The sequence below is a fragment of the Sprattus sprattus genome (genome assembly GCF_963457725.1).
Source record: "Sprattus sprattus genome assembly, chromosome: 1".
Lineage (NCBI taxonomy): Eukaryota > Metazoa > Chordata > Actinopteri > Clupeiformes > Clupeidae > Sprattus > Sprattus sprattus.
Genome location: NC_137920.1, coordinates 32,613,322 through 32,625,252, shown reverse-complemented (window position 1 = coordinate 32,625,252; position 11,931 = coordinate 32,613,322). Strand labels below are relative to the sequence as shown.

At 37.9% G+C, this 11,931-nt stretch overlaps 1 protein-coding gene across 1 annotated transcript; it reads left to right on the top strand.

Annotated features, from left to right (window-relative positions):
• Positions 1-854: 854 nt before the first annotated feature.
• Positions 855-10,314, top strand: LOC308369265 (interferon-induced protein 44-like; the record flags this gene model as incomplete). The annotated part of the gene is made up of 8 exons (XM_080843618.1): positions 855-873; positions 3,525-3,773; positions 4,005-4,038; positions 4,286-4,484; positions 7,910-8,059; positions 8,476-8,650; positions 9,474-9,571; positions 10,137-10,314. The coding sequence occupies 8 exons, from the start codon at positions 855-857 to the stop codon at positions 10,302-10,304; spliced, it is 1,092 nt and encodes a 363-aa protein (XP_080699744.1). The 3' UTR covers positions 10,305-10,314.
• Positions 10,315-11,931: the final 1,617 nt, after the last annotated feature.

Genomic DNA, 11,931 nt, shown 5'->3' with positions numbered 1-11,931 from the left:
ATTATACCACCATTACAGTACTTAAACACATTTCCAAAATAATGTTGCCCGAAGCGTTGCGCATAGACAGTGCACCTTTTATATTTTCAGTGATAGAATGTGCAAGTACAATACAGTAGCAAATCATGACACATTTAATTCCTGGTATTAGCCAATCATTAGTTAATATTAGTTCGGTTAATATCGTTTCTCCGACAGGTCAGGTGACTGGTTTTAACCAATAATTACTTAGTATCACTTATGGGGAAGCCGATCATCTTACCTTCCAAGGCCACCTATCTTCTCCCGAAAGACCTGTCTTCAGTAGTCAGGCAGCGTGGTTCGTGTGTTTTGGAGGACTGGCTTTGGAGGAAGGTCTGAAGGGGCTAGGATTTATTTTTAGTTGTATTCTTTCAGAATCATGCTTACTCTTGCTGGTTCTTCAAGATCACCTATCCTGCCTTTAAAATTTGTTAGGCTTTTTATTTCTGACTTGCATATTTCCTTACACCATAAAGCATAGCCGTTCAACCTCTAGACTGAAGGTCATGTTTAAACTCCAGACGTATTCACAGTGCATGGGTTTTGTTTTCATTCGCATCAAGTTAAACCAGAGGACCAGTTCCTGATTCACCATGGCCTGGCACTTGCCCCGAAACCATTGATGTCACGTCTCCCCCTTTGCCCCGGCTTCAACTTGCACTAGGGACCCATCATATCTATAATTATGTGATTGTTGTTGTTCTTTTGTTTGCATGAACATCACTACATTGCTGTTTTGCATAAGCATGTTTACCTCTCTCTCCCCCAGGTTGTGCAGGCCTATTCTTGGCTCTTTGGCTGATATGTTTTCATCTGTTTTCTTAGACTCAGTCATGGGACAGGCACCATCAGGTATGTCCGGCTATCTGTTTATAGGTACTCCACACAACAGATCTAAAAAAAAAAATAGGGATTTTACATTCTCTTAGTTGATCAAGTAAGACAAAATGCTAAACTTTATTTGTTTATTGCATGTTAGTGGTTATACTGTATATTTATGTATATATGTTGATTTCTCTCTCTCTCTCTCTCTTTATTTTACAGCACCACAACTAAAAGGTAATTCAACATTTAACCAAAACACAGATATTACTGTATGTCAATAATGCAATCATCATGTCTATTCTCTTCATGCAAAAAACTGTTTGTTTTATTTATATTTCCTTTGTCTTTGTGTGTAATTGTTTGTGATCAGCAAGACGTACTGTGTTCTCCAGTCCTGTGAACTTTGCCTTGTTTGCCCATCATGGCACTTTGATACTTACTGACTTATATAAGTAAAACAAGCATCCTATTTATTGTTTAAGTATCCAGTTTGTGACATGTGGATGTGAATCATTTAAGGAAATGTAAACGTGTCCTTAGCTTGTTTGCTAGCTAGTTAGCTAGTATAGCAACTATACGTTTAATTTTAATTTCTCAAAATCAGCTCACCAATAATAGACAGTCTTGGGTTCAAAGTGATCACAAACACTTGCGGGTGATGTTAAATGGCTTTTCAGAAGATTTTTCTGGTACTAAATCGCCAGGGGATCAATAAAAAAATAACATTTAAACGTTTAGCATCCACAATTCACAACGTACTTCTTGTCTGCATCCAGTATTTTCTGTGGCTCCCCGCACAGTGTAGACAATTTTGGACTAAAGGCTGGGGGCTAACTGGAGGCTTGCTGTCCTCCATAAGGGTAGCCTCTTCCTTTGATTGTAGAACACCAGCTCTGACCTTATGCAGTTGCAAAACACGGTGCAAATAGAAATTAGACAAATGGGGATGAAGCCTAAAATATAACTGGGGAAAATCATACTTTGTACTCTTGCAAAAGCCATCTGCACGCCGTTCAGTAGCCTATGCTGTTGTTACAGCCTTGCTGTATGGGGAAGATACACTGAGAAGAAAGGAAGATTCATTTAGATTTAGAATTCAAGTTACTGTTAAGGAACAATCATGATGATATGCTTACAAAACATGTTAGCCTAGCATACCTTGTCAGTTGATTAAATCTGTGTTGTTTCAGTGTCAGGCATAAGTCTTTACGAATAAGTAAATTCATTAAAGGTTCAATTCACACATGTTAAGGGCGAACAGTAGACAAAGTAATGAAATTCACACTGGAATGTGTGGCAGTCATACAAAAACAGCTGATACAGAAATGAATTAACTTAATAATTATCAATAAATGTTGTTGTAGGATAGTGCATTGAAATAAAGTACTATACATGGATAATTCAACTAACACGTTTGTATTGTTTTCAACATATAGGCCAAGGCTTTAAATGATAGCCTACATACAGGCTATCTGAATGAAAATGACAGCGATCAGAATGTGTATCATATCATTTGATAACAGTTAGTATTAACAATTCTTTGGCATTCACGTGAAGCAATAATGCAGTTGCATAAAGCACGGTACCTAAACATCATCCGACGACTTCATGTTCACTTATCATGCCCCAACTCACAAAATCTCCCACCAACTATCTTTGTCAATCAAAAGCTTAATAGCAGATATACCCTCGAACATTAAAAACGTAATGGGCTGTCCATGTGGAACCAACACCAAGCCGCTTAAAGCCCACTCTGTGCTCAAGCTAAGTTGAAGCCCCACTTACCCAGGTGAAGCCCATGTGGACATGTTGGCTTGCTTAAAGTAGCATAACGGATTAATTGCTAATCCCTAACAAGATGCTAGCTGCCAAAACTAACGAAACCTCTTGAAATAAGTTTGACACTATTACAAACTAGTTATTCAACAATTGTCCTAACACAGTCAAACATCAAGCAAGTGCAACACAAGACAAAGCAAGGCGGCAAATAAGCTACTAGTTAGGCAGACAGTAGAAATCGGCCGGCTTCAGGCATAATTACAGAACGAAGCTATATGCCTACGGACCCTGGTATGGCAATGGCACGGAGGCGATTCTTCATATTTAAAGTAATTGTAGCGGCCCAATTTTAAAGCTGTTATTTTAAGGTTAAACTGCTTATCCTAACCCTAACCCTGAAGTACAATTAATGCATAATGCTACTTTAAGGTGTCTTCTAACAAAGTTATCGCTGTCTGATTCTATGATTATTAATACATTATTTACACTGAAAAACATTTCATATGCTAACACATATGAGCTTTCACTAAAAAATAGCTGATTTTATAAATTTAGTGACACAAGCAGTTAAGAAAAACAAGTTTAGTGGTCTGTGTTTTCATAAGCTTTTATGTGGCACTGTGGCATGTACAGTGTGATAGTTCAGGAGATTACATGACAGGTTGTTTAATATAGCCTTGTAGGCAATAATGTAAACAATCCAGGTTGCAGTAAACATTTTGAGATATGTTCTGCTACATTATGTGCAGTGAATTTGACAGAGAACTAATTTATTATTATTGTAATTGATATTGTGGCTGTCTTGTTTGTACATTCCTGCCCATTACATGCTCCACACAGTAAGCAATGCCATGCTACATTTTATATATTATTTATGTGTTTTCAAATATTTATATCAGATGCCAGTGTGAAAAGAGGACAGGCCATAACTTTCAGGTGGGACACAAACTGTGGAGTATACGGCACCTGGAAGAAGGATGGTCTGACATTGCACAGTGATGACAGGATCATTATCACAGAACCAACTCCGCATCTATGCTTCAAACTGACGATCCCTAATGCCACAGAAGAGGATGAGGGTGAATACACCTTAGAGTTGTCTAAATGGCGAGGTCGGGTGTCAGGATCTGCCAAGGTCAAAGTACTGGGTACGTTTTTTAATTCTGCCTTGCTTGAATTTGAATGTGTGTGTGCTCATTGTAAGCGGTCATTGTTGTATTCTGGAACTAGCTGTATTATCAACAGATTAAACATTAAATTAAATTTGAAAGCATGATCTTGATCAAAGCAGTATTGTCTGAAATACTTTACCAAATACTAAAGTGGCCTCATTGACCACACAGTGCAACTGTTGATCATGTTATCTGTGTGAATTGCAGATTATGCTGTGGCCTGGAGAAAAATTGACCATCAGTAAGTCAACATTCAGAACCCCTCATTATGCATTGTATAATAATTTATTATGTCTTATTTGAAAATCTGTGTGAATGCCAAGACAACTTATACTCGGTGTTGTATAATCGATTTGGACATTGAACTATTGAAAGGTCTGAGCAGTTTTTTATGAATTATTTGGAAAATAGGATGTAGGTTTTGATAATGTTCTTTAAGGCAAATGTGTGTGTGCGTATGCGCTCATGTGCATGTGTCGTTCTCACAGAGGAAATGACAAAGTGAAAACGGCCCTGAGGGAGTTTACACCTAGCAACCCAGAGACACAACGCCTTCGCCTCCTGCTACATGGGCCAGTTGGAGCAGGGAAGTCCAGCATGGCCAACTCTGTCAACAGTGTCTTTCAGGGCCGCATGAATGTGAAAGCGCATGCAGCTCCATCCACTGGAAAAAGTGAAACCACAAGGGTGTGTGAGTGAGTGTGTGTGTGTGTTTGTGTGTGTGTTTGTGTGTGTGTGTGTGTGTGTGTGTGTGTGTGTGTGTGTGTGTGTGTGTGTGTGTGTGTGTGTGTGTGTGTGTGTGTGTGTGTGTGTGTGTGTGTGTGTGTTTTGGGTTACATACAGCAGCAGCATATCCCCTTCAGTTTTTACAGGTGTGAGATTCCCTCAGATGTAGCCTTGGTATTCTCACATGTAGTAGTAGTAGTAGTGGTAGTAGAATTGTATGAATTTTGCGGCAAGGTCATGTTTTCAAACTGGTGGAGCAGCATATCTTTCCCTCTGATGTTCAAAACACAACAATGATTGTTAACATGGTGACCATGACAACCATACATACAAGGCTGGGGGGGGGGGGGGGGGGGGGGTTGGCAACGGCTAGCAGTCCATCCTCTGTTTGAAAGTTAATTTATTCCTCCTTCATCTTTGCTTGTAGTTTCCATGTAGTAATTGGGAATATCATTTCTGAATAGAACATTGAGACACTGCAAAGAGAACTTATTACACACACTTGTTTCTATTTGGTATGCTTCAATGCATCATTTACCCCCTACATTGCATTTCAAGGCGGCACAAAATCCGCTCCATAGGACTGAATAGCTAGCAATAAAATAACAGTCAATTGTTCAGTGTTAGTACATGGAAATTGTTTCTTTAATTTATAATTTTGATGAAGTTCAAATTGTCACAGTTCTATTGTTTACACATTGACCCCCTACATTTTTACACTGAATTGCCTCTTTAATGTTTCTGCCTACATCATCTGTATGATGATCAGTCAAACTGAGATTTAGGAAGTTAGAAAGCAAATTTGTCTGGGCGTGATATAATGAATTTGTCAGTAGATAATCACTAGGGGTGTGCAAAAAAATCGATTCACATTAGTATCACGATTCAAGTGCTTCCGATTCAAAATCGATTAATAGAATTCCAAAAATCAATTCATATAAATATATTTTATCGGTTGATGAAAAGCTTCTGAATAGAAAGTTTGGTAACACTTTCTATGAAGCCCAGCGTTATAAGGCCCTATAAGGACATTATAAGGGCCTTAATAATGACTTATAGCGATTGCTACGATGACTTATAGCTACTTTATAACTACGTATAATTTCTTCATGATGACTCATAATCACCTTTATGATACATTATATCAGTTCATTATGAATGGTTATAATTAAAGACGGAATAATGCATTATAAATATGTGACTGTCGGGTAACACTTGCTATGAAGCCTGCCTTTATAAGGTCCTATAAGGACATTAATGATGACGTTTTAAAAGTATTGTAGCACTCTTTATAACTATGTTTAGCATCTCCACAATGACTCATATCCACTGCTCTGAAACGTTATGTCAGTTAATTATAAATGGTTATAATCTAAGATAAAATGATGCATTATAAATATGTGATCATAGGTTTGTGTGGGTAATCATGAATCCTATGAAGCCTGCATATATGAAGCACTATAAGAACATTCATAATACCTTTAAAAACTAGTTAAGTCATTGTGGCACTCATTCTTACCTTCTCAGTCCTACGTCTTCTACCTTCTTGAGCGTGCTCTCAGGTCTGAAAGCTGTATTACCATCGATATTTGCTTGACTGGTTGATGAACAGATTTTATTGGTCCAAAAGCGCGCGGTGTCAAAGTTATGCTTTTATGTAGACAACTTAAATATTTCGTCGTTTCTGAAACTATCAGTATTTATTGTGTAGGGACATTGGGTTTGGAGTAATAACAGCAACTCTGAAGTTCAAAAGTCTTAGCCCGAAATCTTTACAATGTGTTTTTGTATAAAGTCTGAGCACCTCCAGAAAGTTCTAAATAAAAGGGTTTTCATCTGTATCCTGTTGTATTTACTGTCAGCACTATTAACAAGTTCATAATGCCTTATCTTCTCTTCTCTTATCTTATAATAATCTTATATCTGTTTAAAACAACATTACCCTTTTGTCACTTTACTTAAAGCTGACAAAGTACACTTATAGAATCTTATATCTGTTCATAACAACACCACCCTTTTGTCACTTTACTTAAAGTTGACAAAGTCCACTTATAGGATCTTCTAAAAGTTTATAATATTCTATGTCTGTATAGCAGCCTAGTCACCATACTAATAACCATTAATGAATATGCATAATATATCACAAAGGTGGTTATGATGTGCCGTGAAGACCTATATACATAGTTATAATGAGTGCCACAATGACTTAACTAGTTTTTAAAGCTATTATGAATGTTCTTATAGTGCTTCATATATGCAGGCTTCATAGGATTCATGATTACCCACACAAAACTATGATCACATATTTATAATGCATCATTTTATCTTAGATTATTATAACCATTTATAATTAACTGACATAACGTTTCAGAGCAGTGGATATGAGTAATTGTGGAGATGCTAAACATAGTTATAAAGAGTGCTACAATGACTTATAGCTACTTTTAAACGTCATCATTAATGTCCTTATAGGACCTTATAAAGGCAGGCTTCATAGCAAGTGTTACCCGACAGTCACATATTTATAATGCATTATTCCATCTTTAATTATAACCATTCATAATGAACTGATATAATGTATCATAAAGGTGATTATGAGTCATCATGAAGACATTGTACGTAGTTATAAAGTAGCTATAAGTCATTGTAGCAATCGCTGTAAGTCATTATTAAGGCCCTTATAATGTCCTTATAGGGCCTTATAACGCTGGGTTTCATAGAAAGTGTTACCGAAAGGGTACCTTTAAAAGTTGTGTTGTGCAAAAGAAGCGAGCTTCACTGTTGTCTGAAAATGTCAACAGGCAGCTGGCTGAAAGCACAGAAGTAGTAGGCTTACCTTTTATTGGTAACCTAACTGTTACGGTTCATTGTTTTTGAAATAATAGGCCTGACTTCTATGTTCACAGCAAACTTGAAAAAAAGAAAATATTAAGCCAAGGTTTAACTGCACTGAGTCTAGGCTGAGTCTGAAATGTGCACTTTATAATTTTATTTTGTACCGCCCTGTTGGGCAATGTTGTTTTTCAATAAAATAAAACATTGCATAAAGCAAGCCAATCCACTTTTCCATGATAAGAGCATTAAAATTTGTGATTAATTAATTTGCGATTAATCGCGATTAATTTTGAGTTAACTATGACAAAAATGTGATTAATCGCGATTAAATATTTTAATCGTTTGACAGCCCTAACATTTACATACTGTGAATCATTTTTTTAAAATGGAGAATCGTTTTTTTGAATCGAAAATCGATTTTGAATCGAATCGTGAGCCTAAAAATCGGTATTGAATCGAATCGTGGCATTTTCTGAATCGTGCACCCCTAATAATCACATATTTTGCTTCAAATAGGGTCAGATTTAATAACTGACCACTTTACCTTTCAGTACAAAATGTACGAGATTAAGGACGAGCAGGGAAGAGAGATGTCTTTTGTCTTCAATGACATCATGGGACTGGAGGGTACAGAAACAGGCGGGGTGCTGACTGCTGACATCATCAGTGCCATAAAAGGACATATCAAAGATGGCTATGAGGTAAGGTAAAACACTTATATACACATACATACATACATACATGCTTACATGCATACATACTTATACCTGATAACACATACAATTGTAGCATGTTTACTATAACTGCCTTTTACTGAAGGGTACAATGCACTGTAATCAGAACACCCCCCCGTTTTTTTGAAAGACGCTAATACCCCACATTCGTATGCACATAAAAACATCAAATATCACACCACACTCATCATAATCACGTAGAACATTTGAGAAAAAAGGCATGTGTGCTTGCTTTAGTACGTAAATATAGAGGTATATTATATGTTAGCGTGAAAGGTGGCCTTTCTGCTGATTTGTTTGCATCAACGCAAAACAAATAGTGTTACAACGGTACATGATCTCCCCTACAATTGAAACACATTTTTTTTCCCCATCTGGATTAGTTCAACCCCTCGTCTCCTTTGTCTTGCGGGTTGTACTACAACAACAACCCCACTCTGGATGAGAAGGTCCACTGCCTGGTGAGTGTGATTCCTGCAAACAGAATCCTTCTGCTGGAAGAAGACCATGGCCTCATCAAGAAGATGAGGGAAGTCAGAGACGTTGCCAAGAACCTGGGTGAGAATCATTAAAATGCTAACAAAACCTACTGTAGCTTCTAAATTAACTTGACCCACTACTAAAATTTAGAAAGACTACAGATGTATCCACCGGTTGCCAGGATAGGGATTCACATGGTTACCCAATGCGTTTAGTGTAGGACATTGTGTTTTTCAATTTAAATTGTTTACAGCAGGCACGGATACATGTGTCTATGTAAGCCGCTTATATCACTTATATTTACGCCGATGTCTGAGGCGATCGAGAGAGGTAGTCTACGCTGATCGGTGAACCGCTTAAACAAAGCCGATGTAACATGGGGCTAGTGGTGACAGGTAAGCTGCTCATAGGGAGTGTTATGCGCATGCGTGCCTATGTGGCAGTAGACCACCAGGCTACAGACCGTAAATGTAAATATCAGCAGTAATTGTACTGATATTAAATGTACTACTAACATGCCATTCTCAAATTAAAGCCAGTGACATGAGTATTTTGGTGGAGTTAACGATGTACCGCATTTTCAAGCGTGCGGGAATGCAGCGGAAACGTTTCCCTTACGTTGTTTTTAAGTTGTGTAAGAAACATTTCTGAAGATTTACAGAAAATGATCGAGAATGAGGCCCAATATCTTTAAATGAAAGACTTGACTCCAAGATCTTGCTGGATCAAGATATCTTCAGATTTCATTAATTACAATTAAAAGAAAGACTACATAAAATAAAGTCCTTACATCAAGATAAGAGATTATTAATAATGTTCTGGGCACCAGGAAATCAGGAGTAGAGGTTTTACACTGTATATGTGTATATATGTGTCTTGTCTTGTCTTGTCTTTTTTACAGATATCCCCCATGTTGTCTTGTTGACCCATGTGGACAACTGTCCTCTGGTGAAGGAGGACCTGGACAAACTCTACTTCAGCAAAAAAATTAAGAAAGCAGTGAGTTTTTTTTGTTTGTGTGTGTGTGTTTGCTTGTGTGTGTGTGTGTGTGTGTGTGTTTGTTTACCCCTGTAACATAACCCGAGGTGCCGAATTTGACCTAGGGGTCACACATCATCCATACCTCTTACAGTCAATGCTGAAAACAAGCACTCTAAGTAGCATACAGCGCATGATGCTATGACCAGCTGGTCTGAACAATCTCTGCTGTCAGAGTACTGTAAACTCTGAACACAACACTGACACTTTTCCCTAATGAGTATTTGGTGTACAAATATGGCACATGGAGAATGAAAGAAAACTTTGGTTGGCGAGATTGTTTTGGCTCACTGTGGAGAAAAGTATTTGTTTGAAATAAGTAGGAGCATGTCAGGTTGCCATTTCCAGACAAGACAATGTATAACAGTTCATTCAGCATTCATTGTTAGTGTATAATTGTACCAATCAATGTTCAATAAAAACAGAAGAGGTAAAATTACTTTTAGGTTTGAGGATCAATAAACGGTGATCTGTACGCTGTGTGTGTGTGTGTGTGTGTGTGTGTGTGTGTGTGTGTGTGTTTTAGATGGAGAACTGTAGTATCAAGCTTGGTGTCCCCATGAACCGTATCTTCCCGGTGAAGAACTACCATGAAGAGAACTCCCTGGATAAGAAAGTAGACTCTGTGATCCTGGATGCCTTGAACAACATTGTCAACTTTGCCAATGATTATGTGATCAGACCGATTGAATAGGGATAGAAGATGGGCGAGTCATTTCATGATATTGCAAGCTTAACTGCCAAAAGGCACCAGTTAGGGTGTTGGCCAGCTTCTATCAGGGTCAGCTGGGCTGTTGGTGGTGTTTGAAAGGTTTTTGCATGCTTTTAAGGTAGTTAACGTACTAGTTTTGGAACAGAACTCCGTAATGCCGCATTAACATATTTACACATTTTAGATTTTATATTGTGTTACAGGCCATCTGTGACCATAAAGACTGCTTCTTAAACATTTGCCTTGCTCTTTCAATGGTGTTCAGGTCCCCAGGTTGAGCACAGAATATGTTCAGTAACGGCAGATCACCTGGCTGGTACATCACTGGTGATGAAGGTTATTCTTGCCTTACTCCCCCCACCTGTTTAATGACATCATATAGAGAGCCTGTCTGGAATACTGTGCAGGCCAGCAACAGGCTCCTGGCAAAAGTGAAGTGTGTAATGGAAGTGGACCTTTGGGATGATGATGACCAGGTTGAGATTGATCTTCTTGAGGACCCCTAAGTGGAAGGAAATACATATATAACAAATTACGTTAATTAAAACAGAAACTCGTCACATTTTGTTGTTATTCTTTTTATCGGGAAATCAATGTTAAACGCCAATAGGCTAAAGAGACGCAACAGAAACACAAATGAACAAAACAATAATGATCCGTGATCAAGTCCAAAGTGAACCAGAGTCTCGCAAGGCCGCAGTGTCGGCCTGTTTCCGCGATTGTCTGTACAATGTATCCCAACAAAACAGTCTCTGATTGTAATCCAAAGAAGTAAAACAGTCCGTCTCCAAATCAAAAATAGCAATGCATTGCGCAGAAAAAACCAGGAACAAAATTACCGCTTCGCTCACCAGATCCCGAGCTGAGTAAATCCTTCTGAATTCTTGTACTCCTATATGTCTCACTTAGTGGATCGGTCCAGAGCAAACAGTTGGAATGTATTAAATAAACATACACATAAACAAAAAGATCGCTATAACAACTGGCATTTGCTGTCTAAGTCGTAATGATTTCTAACTTAGCTTGCCGCCACTTCTCCATTCAAACTCCACCGTGAGAATAAACAAACCTCCCCGTTTTGTGCGTTCACCCCCCTCTACAACCTAGGTGCGTAGCTATTTAAAGGAATAGGCCTACACATAAGGAGGCTAAGTGATCGCTAAAAATACTGTCCCATACATATTTAAGTCAGTGGGATAATATACAGTAAACATAGCATATGGCCAGACAATGTATTATTCCTAGCTCTCATATGTCAAATGCCTATGAGCCTATATGGCTCTTTTTCAGCATCTATGTTTGACAGACACTCATTATTATGTGAACATCACACATACATACAGTGCCCTCCACAAATATTGGCACCCCTAGTGAATATGAGCTAAACAGGCTATAAAGAAATAAGTCTTTGCTGTTAATCCTCTTGGTTTTTCATTCAAAATATTCACAAAAATCTTACCTTTTCATTGAAGTAAAAAAAACATTGACATTAAATAAATATTTTCCCCCAAAACATGTGACTGACGCTTGTTACCTTTAAGCTTACCGTAAATTGTTTTAATAAACTGTTCATTCATGAACCATTCATATAACTCCTCATGTGCCATGC